Here is an 11,998-nt window from a genome sequence, read left to right as displayed (position 1 = left end):
TTTTTTTTTTTTTTTTTTTTTTTTTTACCATTTTGCCCTTTTTTGTTGGTTACTTCTCTCTCCTTACAGTTTTCCTTCTCTTTTCCTCCACCTCTTTTTCTTCTCATCTCCCTTTGGTTGAATGTGGGGCTAAACATAGATATGTTGGCATGGATAGGGAATGGTGAAAATAAGTAATGATACATGTGCATCTATTGGAATTAATAGATCAACAAAGTACCATTATTAGGCAGCTCTAAACAGCCTAGTTACATGCAATCAAATGGCATAATAGTTTAATGTAATACAAGATTCCACCTGTTTTATTTAACTGTAATGTACATACTTGTACTACGTACAATTTCACTTCACAAACTCATGGAATCCAAACTGGTAAAATTTCTAGGTAAGAGAAAATGGGCAAGGAGTCTAACCACTGTGAAACTCAAGTTTCCTTATTTATGAAGTTAAGAAAAATGGCACTTACCTTGCAGGCTACTTTTAATGATTAAATGAAACAACATAGCCAATACAGCGCTTAATTCCTAACAGATACTCAAAACCTACATATGTAATAGGGTTGTATCATAATTTATGTCAGCATTTCCCTATTGAGTCCCATTTGCAATCTTCCCTACTGTAAACAAATGCTTAACACCCTTGGCTAGATCTATTTTCTTCTGCACAAGCACCAATATTTCCCTAGGCCTAATACCCTGAAAAGGACATTGTTAAGTAGAAGAGTATGAACATTTAGCATTTCAGTAGCGCCAACTGCCCTAAAAAAGCTGGTGTCAATTAAAGTCCCATAAACAGTATACTACAATACATGTCTCTACCTTGTCAATGTCAGATACTAAATTTATTTAAAAATTTTGCCCATCTGACTGGTGAAATGTTTTAATTTTGATTTCTCTGCTACTAGTGATGCTGAACATCTTATGTTTACTGGCCATTTGCATTTTTCTCGTAAACTGCCTGTCCTTAGCCTTTCTCCACCTTTCTATTGAATTCCTTTATATTGATTACGAGAATTCCTTACATATTCTGGTTATTAAACTTTTGTCTGCTACACATGCTGCAATACTCTCTCACCATCTCTCACCTGTTATGGTATCTACTTTTTCTTCTTTGTGGAGAAGTTTAAAATTTTAAGAGGTAAACCTGATCATTTTTCTCTTTATCGTTCCGAGTATTGTATTTTACTTAAGACATCTGCCCCCAAAGAGTATGAAAACATCTGTGTAGATTACATTTGAATACTTTTATAATTTTTTATGATTTATGACATTTTCTTTTCCAGTTGAATTTTAAAAATTTGTCAAGTTCCCTGAAAAGCCCTACTGGAATTTTGCCTACAATTACGCTAACGTTGAAGATTAATTTGAAGGAAAAGTACTGTCTCCCACTTAGGAACATAGTATATCTATTATTTTTACTTATATCTTCTTCTCATGCCCTTCAGGAAAGTTCCAGGTATTTTTTTTTAATTCCTACATAAGTATTTCTTGTTAATTTATTCCATTTGCTGTTCTTATAAATAGAATAATTTTATTTGTAATGTTTTAAAACTGGTCATTCCTGTTATATAGAAATGTTAATAATTTCCATTTAATGATTTGTACCACCTTTCTAAACTCAATTAGATTTTCTGTTGATTCTAAGACTTTCTAGGTTGATAATTATACTGGATAAAAATAATTCAGTCTCTTCCTCTCTAGGATTTCTACTTCTGTTTCTACTTGTCTTTCTGTATTAGCTAGAACTTCCATATAATGTGAAATAGTGTTGAAAATGGGTAACCTTCTTTTGCTTCTCTGACTTAAAAGAGAATGCTTCTGCTATTTCATGTGGTAATAGGTAACTTGTAAGGCCAGAAGTGGTTTGAATTTACAACACCAAGTGGTATGTACACTCATGTGCTATCCTTTCAGGTTTTAAAATCAGGGTGGGGGCATCTGGGTGGCTCAGTTGGTTAAGTGTCTGCCCTCGGCTCTAGTCATGATCTCAAAGTCCTGGGATTGAGCCCCACATGGGGAATCCCTGCTCAGTTGGGAGTCTGCTTCTCCCTCTCCCTCTCATTGCCCCCCCCACCCGCTTGTGCTAGCTCTCTCTCTCAAATAAATAATAAACAAATAAAATCTTTAAAAAATAAAATAAAATTGGGGTGATGCTGAGCTTTATAGAATGACATGGATACTTTCCTTATTTTTCTCTGATCTAGAGAAGTTTAAATAATACAGAGATTATCTCTTTTCTGAAGTTCTGGTACAATTTAATCAATTTCATTCCTAACATATTTTTTCTAGGAAACCATTCATTTCACCTAAATATTTCAATCCACTGATATAGAATATAATTCTATAGAATAATAGAGTGTAATATTATTTTGTAATTCAGAAGATCTTGTTTTTTATCACCTTCCTCTTTTCTAATCCTACATCTTTGTTTATTTATTTAAAGGTATGGCCCTATTCTTTTTTTTTTTTTTTTAAGATTTTATTTATTTATTTAACAGAGAGAGACACAGTGAGAGAGGGAACACAAGCAGGGGGAGTGGGAGAGGGAGAAGCAGGCTTCCCGCTGAGCAGGGAGTCCGATGTGGGGCTCGGTCCCAGGACCCTGGGATCATGACCTGAGCCAAAGGCAGACGCCCAACGACTGAGCCACCCAGGCGCCCCCTTACGCCTTTTTTTAATCTTTAATCATATTACCCTGAAGTTTTTCTGATTTTTTTGGTACAGTCTATCCTTTTTAAAAAAATGTGTATTTTTTGTAGTCAGGACAAAAAAATACACGTATCTTAGATCAAGTCAGATAACTGAATTACTGAAATTTTGTGAAGTTATGTATATACCTATATTTACCTCAATGTTTATCTAAATATCTATCTTCCTCTTTGATTTGTTAACAAATGGCTTTGTCAATTTCTCCTAGAATTTCATTACTTTTTGCTTTATGTATTATAAAGCTATGTTACTAAAAAGTTTGTAACTTATATTCTTGTAGAGGACTGCAACGAACAGGACATTTTCTTAATATGAAATGCTTTTACAATTTTTTTAGTGTTAGTATTGCCCTATTTTCTTTTTATCATCTTTCTGATAATATACACACATATATTTCATCTTGCTATCCTCAATTTTTCTTTCATTCTTTTTTTAAAAGATTGATTGATTGATTGATTGATTGAAGGGGGGTAGGGCAGACGGAGAGGGAGACAGAGAATTCCATGCTGAGTGTGGAGCCCAATGCATGCCTTGATCTCATGACCCTGAGAACATGATTTAAGTTGAAATCAAGAGCTGGACGCTTAACCACCCAGGTGCCCCTCTGTCATTATCTTTTAAGGTGGGGTTCTTATGCTTGTTTATAACAGCATATGCTGAATTTTGTTTTTACAGATTTAATGTAAATGGAATTTACCCTACTGATATGAATCATGGGAACTAGTATGTGTGGTATGTGTGGCCCCTTCCAGCCACATTACTCTGTATTCTATTTACCATGCTTTTTTCTTCTCCTTTGTTAAACTGATCAAGTTTTAATCCCTCCTTTTCTTCTTACCTCTAGTCATTTGGGGTTATTATAGCTCATATTCCCATTATTTTAGAGGGTAGCTTTAATATTTTAAATCATATTTTAAGGTTTTTTTTGCCATCAATCAATCCTTTTGCCAAACATCACCATTTCTTCTCAAACTTGTCCATGTTGGGATTTTGGTTCCGGTTTATTATTAACATTTATTTTCTACATTTTGTGTGAATGATTATTTTACACATTGATAGGTTTTATAGGCAGAATTCTTTGTCCGTTACTTCTTCTTGGGCTCTGGGTTTTTCTCTGTTTCACGTTAAACAAAGGTTTTTACTACAGTATATATCTGAGTAATCCTTTCAAAGAAAGGGTCTATGGGTGGTAAACTGACAGAATCTGCTTGTCTGAAAAATGCCTATTTGGTTTCCTTAAAATTTTAAAGGTCATGTTCTTGGCCTTCTAACCACCAGAAATGATGACAATATTGATGAGAAATCAAATTCCCTTCACAATCTTGTTCTTTTTCAGGTAAGTTGCTTTTTTTTTTCCATTCTGAAAGATACTACTGTGGTTTGCTCCTTATCAAAAATTTCATCAGAATATGGTCTTTCTGATTGTCAATCACATTCATCCTGCTTGAACTTTGATGGGTCTTTTCAATCTGAAGGCTTATGCATTTCTTTTGTTTGGGAAAATTTTTCTTCTATATTTTATTCATTATTTCTTCCCTCTATTATTTCTTTTCTTTCCTTCTAGATTTATTAGACAATCGATTCTTTTAACCTTTCTTGCATGGTTTCCATGTCTTTTTGCTCTCTATTCCAGTTGATTTCACTGACTCGCTCTTTCAGAACACTTGAATCAGTACTCAGCTGTGTGCTTTCTATTATGCATCTAATGAATTTCTTTTGGCACTATGTTTTTAAATTTCCAAGAATATATTTAAAATTTTCTAATTGTTCCTTTTTCAAAACAAGCAGTATGTTCTTGCTTTACAGATGTAGTGTTCTCTTAGTTTTAATATTGAAAGCTATCTCTTCTCTTTCTCAAATTGTCTAATCCCTTCATGGTGAGTCTTTATAAGGACCCTGAGCCTTCCCTTTCAAACTGACGCTTCCCCTCAAAAGTCTGGTTCTTCTAAGCTGTGCATTTATATTCATAATGAAGGACTGGTTTAATTAACACACAGAGCAAGTCTGCTATTAGCTATATGTTATTTATTTTTTTAAAGAGAAATTTATTTAAAAGATTTTACTTTATTTATTTGAGAGAGAGAGATGGAACACGAGTGGTGGGGGGGCGGGGGAAGGAAGAGGGTAAGGGAGAAACGGGCTCAATGCAGGGCTTGATTCCAGGACCCTGGGATCAGGATCTGAACGGAAGGCAGACACTTAACCAGCTGAGCCATCCAGGTGCCTCTATTAGCTATATGTTAGACAAGTTTCTTACTTTTACTGTGCCTCAGTTTATTCACCTCTAAAATGGGATAGTAATACTTATCTCATGGGACTGTTCTGAGAATTAAATAAATTAACACTTACAACACAAGTGTTTAGAAAAATGCCTAGTACACTGCAGTTGTTTGATACATAGTACTACTACTGTGGGTTTCCTCTCCTCTGGTGGGATAACTTATGTTTCCTTGTGGGTGAGACATGACTGCTTACATGGATATGAAGTTGGGAGGCAGACAAGCAATGGCCTTCTCTCTCCAACAACAGGTTTAAGAGTGACTTTGCTCTAGTGGTAGAGAACTGAGAATATTACTCTCTTGGATAGAACTGCATTTTATTTCATCTTTGATCATCCTTGCCTCCTTCCCACAAATTCAAACTCTGCTGTTGTCTTAGGCCCCCACATCAGCACCAAAAGTCCTTCCAGGAAAGTAGTTCATTTTCATTATAGTGTAATTTTTAGATCTCTGACTAAATGTGAATGTTGCCTGATGCTAGGGTAAGGCTGGAGAACTGGGAATTGGAAGTAGTTCTTTGATTTCCCGATGACTGTCTTACTCTAACTTTTCTTTTCACTTGTTCACTTTGTGCTTGATATTCTTTTTTTTTTTTTAAGATTTTATTTATTTATTCATGAGAGACAGAGAGAGAAGCAGAGGGAGAAGCAGGCTCCCCACTGAGCAGGGAGCCCGATGCGGGACTCGATCCCAGGACCCTGGGATCATGACCTGAGCCGAAGGCAGACGCTTAACCATCTGAGCCACCCAGGCGCCCTGTGCTTGATATTCTGCTAGATTTGTTCCTACCATTGTTTTCTTGGGTGAGTGTTTTGCTCTGTGGTTTTAATTTTCTCTGTTATTGTTTATATGCTCCCATTTGCTTTCTAAATGCCAACAATTCTTCACAATTTCTGGTGAGCTAATGACATTGTTTCATTTTGTTTTTAGTACCCATTCTCTTTTAAAGAATGTGTTTCTGTCTTTTTAGTAGATTTGGGGCAAAAAAGAGGGGTGGATGCTAGTGCTCAGCCCTCTAATTTGATCCAAGACATATTATTTTTCATACCAGTTACATTAATATCTGCATGAGACCTGTTTATGCACTACATCTACGTTTAGAGAGATACATTTATGTATATTATACACATTTTAAATCTCAATAAATTTAATAAAGGACTTAATTTGATGACCATTTAAAATGCAAAGCAAAAAAAGACATTAACACTTATCAAGTATTCATATAACTACATATAATAGTTCTATCTATATATGTATCATATAACTATAATGATATAGAATTAATCTAGAAACTAAAGTAGAATCATTTTACTCCTGCTTCTTTTCTTTTAATAAATACAAGTGTATCTGAAAGGCTTACAGTCCATGTTCTCAGCATTTCTGAAGGCTTCTTACCAAATATGTTCTTATTACCTATAATTTTACCTATTGATTTGTATAATGTATTTTGAGGAAAAAATTCACTATCCGCCATTCTTGCTTTTTTCCCCTTTTTATTGAGCTACATCACTAAGCAAAAAGTGCTATTTACTATGCAAAAGGCACAGTCAGTGATTGGCATCTAAGACCAATTGATCTACCCATTACTGCTATCTCCCTACCCCCACTAGCACTACTATCAAGCTATTGATTTAAACACTGCCGATCGGTTTCCATTTTCTGATTTTGGGCAGGCCAATTAAGAAAGTGAGTAATTGTGATTACATGCTTCAGGATCAATTACATTTGATGCAAGACAAAGTGTTCTTTTTGGAACCTACAAAAAAATAATTTTTGATCTAGTATGCTTATGCAGTCAATAAAATCTAAAATAATTTATACATTCACAACAGGAAAACATATTAATATAAGTGCTTATAATAGCTAAGGCTATTTTCTATGTAACATAAATTCATCATTTTCCTAAAATTAGTTTAAAAGAAATTGAGAAAAAATTGTTCACATACACTCCTCAATGTAGGACAAAAATCAAACACTACCTACATACCTATCCCTAAAGGGACGTAGTTTATTATCAAAGATAAAATGCAAATCTTGTTCAATGGAACTACAGAGGAAATCCCTGTAATGGAAATATATTTAAGAACCCCCCACCTCATTATATAGAAATATAGCAGGTTCTTTATATAAATTGATAACAAAAAAAAATTTTTTTAGTTTTTAATTTTGCCCTAACTTGGTGCATGAGCTTTGTCATTGGGCTCACATTGTTGAAATCACGAAAATGAATATACCTCTGGTGTTGGAGGCAAATCTATTTAGAGTGATGTTACTCATAGTCTTGTGCTCAGTAATATTGATCTGTGTTGTTTGTCTAATAGAAAAATAATAAACAATTACTAGGCAATGTTGGGAAAAGTAATCAGTTTTTATATATCACTAACATAGCAGACCTCCCAAAACATAAAGGTGATGATCTGCATAAAATCAATGTGTTATGCTACATTGTTTATATTCATCATTGCAGGTTCTCAGCAATAAATGGTACAATATTAGGCCTGAATTACTGGTAAACTGAATAGGTACATGCAAAAGAAAAGTTCACTATATTTAACCCATAAATTTATTTAAAAATGTCTATTGCCTAAGCTCGGTGATTTTTATCATTAACAAATTCTGTTGTAAGCTAAATAAAATTTAGATAAATAAAATGTTTAAATACTTGTTAGAATAAAAACAAAGCAACTTCAAATCAAAGTAACAAATCAGATCCTAGATCAGAAAAATGTAAGAGTTCAAAGATAATTCTTAAAGATGGATGAATACGGCTTTGTATTAATTTGCTAATAATTTCTGGACTTCATCAGAAATGTATAAAACATTACATGAAAATGATAACAATAATAAAATCCAATCCTAGAAAGGTTCTTTTGAACAGTATTCACCCATGAAACCTTTGCCAACTGCATAAATGTTCTCTTTCAAGTCTTATCAGAGGCAGTTTGTAAATTAAAGTAAAAAGGGGAAAAATAAAGTAAAAAGGGGGAAAATGTATGTGTTTTAGGTACTGACAGAATCAATACTTCTCTACTTAAGAGGCTCAAGATAGCATAAAGGATATTTGAAAAGATATCTTCTCTGGGCTATTCAATATTACTAAAATTTTTAATTTCTCCTGCATTTTCCTCATGAATTTTTAAAAACTGCAGTTAATAATTTAAAAAATCATTCAGCAGTAGCTTCTTACTTTAACTGTGAATTTCAATCATATGTGGCTGACTGTAATAGCTAGTTGTGTAACAAATACTAAAAATACATATGCTACAAACAATTTGTACAACTATTCCATTGTAGTCTAAACATTACCAAAGAAAAGCACATTTGTTTAAATGTTTTGTCTCTCAAAGAGAAAAGCTGTTGAAAGCCTAGCTTTTGATCTGCTATCCTTTGCAGGTAATATAAAATACAGGAGAACAATTGAACTTACCACAACTGGAAACTGGCAGTCTGAGTGGAATCACAAAAGTCAATACCCATTGAAACAGTAATGGATCCCTCAGGCTCAAGAGATTCTAGGAAATAAGATAATGTAGACATGAAAACATGGAGGATGTGAAAAAGAGGTAAACTAAACCCTGAAAACTTATGTAATGTTTGTAGTGTGGTTAAAACAGTCAAATTTAATGATGGCTTATAAGAACAATTTCAAACTAAGAATATTAAAGCAAATTATAAAGTAATTTCACTATTCTGCTTGAAGGCTTTCTTTTCCATAACTTAATTCTGCATGTATTTCTATCTGTTTCAGAAATACATCATTTCACGTTTTACGATACTGTCTTTATAGGTATTTGAAGGTGAGAAGGAAATAAATGTAATCCTGTTTGGAACAACTATAAAGGACTCTTTGGGTGCTTTTAAGAGATTATGTACTTACAACTATGGAATATTTATTCTAGATATAAAACATAAATTTTAAACAATGTTCCAGATTTCAAGTGGAAATAGAAATCCAAACTTTAAAAATGCAAATTAAAGCAAAGCTGAAAGAAGAAATCAATTTGTATTCAGAAATTAACCAAGACAACTGGCACTATAGGAACTAAAGTAGTAAATCTAATTGCATTATTTAAAGAATTACTGGAAGAAAATTTAGTAGATTAGATGAGAAAACAAGTAATAAAATGGTATCTTATAGGTTTAGAATTTCCGAAGCTTCATCTATCAACTAAGCAAGAATGGGAAATAACTGTATCAACAGACAATACTGGTACTTTTCAGGTGACAAGGATAAAACTTAAACAACAATGTTTTATTCCGCTGATGATTCCAAAGTTTGGCTATACATTAGAATAATGAGGGATCTTAAATATATAACATATAATATATAATATATAATAAATATAATATATATTTATACTAATATGTAATATTAGTGCTAAATATTAGTATAAAGTATATGTTATATATTTACACAGAAACCATCCATTTTTAATTTCCACTTTGCTCAAAGTCTTCAGTATAACTGCAGTCATACTGTACAGCAGCTTTATATTTACCTTTATATATCTTAATAAGATGTAGTTATGTTTCAGCAAGGATACTCTAATCTAGTAGACAATGACTATCAAAGGGCTTATTGATAAGTATGGTTTGCCATTTAATGCTAACCATGACAGAAATGATGGTACAGATGGGACAAATAATAATTCAATAAGCTTAATATGTTAAGAAGTATACTTATGTCTCACAGGTTCAATGAAGATCAGGATTGTTAGAGAGTAATTGTTTGATGTTGATTTTAAAGTGTTATTGGTTTGCTAGTGGTATGTACGTTGGTTTGCTGATTCCAATTTGAATTTCATTTGTTTATAAACCTAAAATTTATCAGGATGCTTCACAAGTACCAGAAGACTTGCTGCCTAAATCGTTAGCAAACAGGCATTACTGTAGAGCAAGTAACTGCAATATTTTTCTTATACTTCTTCTCTAGCTACACCTTATCAGTTCACAGCTCTGTCAGTCACACTGCTTAGTCATATACTTTAGTGACTCCTTAATGCTTTCTTCTGTGCCACAGATATATTGGGGTTTGGTCTCAATATTATTTGTGGCTGACACATAGGTAGCAAATGCTGTCATCTCCAAAACATGATGGCATTCATGATTTAGATCTCTCTACATCATGTATCCTTGTATTTCGTTTGACAAAGTGACAGTTTTCAAGATGTTTTGTTGATAGCACTCTTTGACACAGTTTGGTACCGTCTTCAGTCTTAAGATAATTAACTGTGAGCTTAGTGCCACACTAATTCTGGAGGACAGCTCATGATCAATGGCATGTTTTATTATATGAATGCTTCAAGAGCAAAGTGATCAGCATAAAATTATTTATATAATGGATTTATATTATTTGAAGCCTACTACATTGGGGAAGTTTACTCAATTAGGCATATGTGTTTGGATGCTACCTCTGGATCAGTGCTATACACATAAAAGGGTTATACAGAAACGGCTGAAAAACATGGGCCCTATTATACCAGCCATTAATAATGAAAAAGAAATCACACAGGCTGCCATTGACTTTGATATGACAGTTGTCCAGTAACTAATAAAATATTAGCTGAACTCAAAATTGTCAATTATTAACACAAAGTCACTGAATATAGTTCCAAAACCCTAAGGCTTGTGTGTGTGTGTGTGTGTGTGTGTGTGTGTTTTAAATCTCTTATGTACTTGGTCTCTTTGAGAAAAATGGCATGGCACATTATTCCTAATACTCTTGTAACAAATACAGTTTCATGCTAAAGGTGGGAGAAAATCCAAACCAAAGTCATACTATAGACATATTATAGACAAAAAGGAAAACAGACTGGTGACAAATAAGAAAGCTGTTGGACTCCTTAACATATGCATATATGCTTATTAAAGAAACGTCTTACTTCCCTCATTTCACAAAAAACATTAAAATACAGTATTTGTTCTTTGTTGTATTCTTAAGATGTTTTTGGAGGACTAATTTAAGATATATCATACTCTGTAACACTACTGTAATCTGTTGATAAAAGAGACTAGGTGGTGTTACTGCATGGGAAAAAAACTCTATATCCTGAGGGTATTCAATTAAACACCAACAAAATGAATAAAACATTACAGTCCTAAAAGTTTGCCTAAGAAAAGAAAAGAAAAGCCTATGGCTAGTACTGAGGCAATGGTATAGATTCGTATTTTATATTTGTGTTAAGGCCACACTATGAAATTTATTATATTTATTTCTTCTATTCTACATAGGCCAACAAAAGGTCAACTCATCAACTCATTATGCCAGCTCAAAGAAATGTTAATACTGTTCTACTGTTTTAACCTTTGGCTAACATTTTCAACCTTCAGACAATTCATTTATCAGCTGCTTGACATTTCTTAAACTAATTTTTTAACTAGGTAAAAAATGCTGGATTTTAAGCATTAAAAAAATACAAATTGGGATATTCTAGAACTCCTTACCAATACATTGACTTGACAAAGTACTTAAATACAAATCAGGACACTCTGTATTCATTGAATGGTGTCTTAATTACCAAATTATTTTTAAAAGTGTATTAAAAGTGGGTTCTAAAGTCAAGTCACTTTAACTACTTTGGTTGCTTATAAACAACTACCATATGTCATCTGTTAAGAATTGTTTTACTCCTTTGTATAAAAATGTAACACAAAGAGTGACTTCTTTTACTGAATGAATCATGAAAACTACAGGAGAGAATTCAACAATGTCAAAGAGCTTGGGTGAAAATGAAGAAAAATAGAAGAGTTACGTGAAATAATGAGTAAAGAAGGCAACATTGCCTGCCTAAAAGGTTTTGCTCACTTAAAGTATTATAAAAAGGAACTATCTGGACCTTTCTGATGATAACATTTCAAGGATTCAATGACAGAAACCTTACATCCATTTTTTTTTAGAGATTTTATTTGTTTATTTGAGAGAGAGAGTGAGAGAGAGAGAGCACATCAGAGGGGGAAGGGTCCGAGGGAGAAGCAGACTCCCCGCCGAGCAGGGAGCCCGAGGCGGGACTC

At 33.3% G+C, this 11,998-nt stretch overlaps 1 protein-coding gene across 3 annotated transcripts in view; it reads right to left on the bottom strand.

The window, feature by feature from the left end:
* The window catches only part of AP3B1 (adaptor related protein complex 3 subunit beta 1), a 274,921-nt gene that overhangs the window by 22,398 nt on the left and 240,525 nt on the right, over positions 1–11,998 (bottom strand). For all 3 annotated transcript variants that reach the window (XM_073905296.1, XM_025892636.2, XM_073905297.1), the window contains one exon: positions 8,415–8,499. In XM_073905296.1, the coding sequence (XP_073761397.1) occupies positions 8,415–8,499 (85 nt within the window). The remainder of the gene's footprint in view (positions 1–8,414; positions 8,500–11,998) is intronic.

This window comes from Callorhinus ursinus, unplaced genomic scaffold (genome assembly GCF_003265705.2).
Source record: "Callorhinus ursinus isolate GAN/ISIS: 27379988/994484 unplaced genomic scaffold, GSC_fseal_2.0 scaffold23, whole genome shotgun sequence".
In the NCBI taxonomy this organism is placed as follows: domain Eukaryota; kingdom Metazoa; phylum Chordata; class Mammalia; order Carnivora; family Otariidae; genus Callorhinus; species Callorhinus ursinus.
This window is presented reverse-complemented; position numbering and strand designations above follow the sequence as displayed.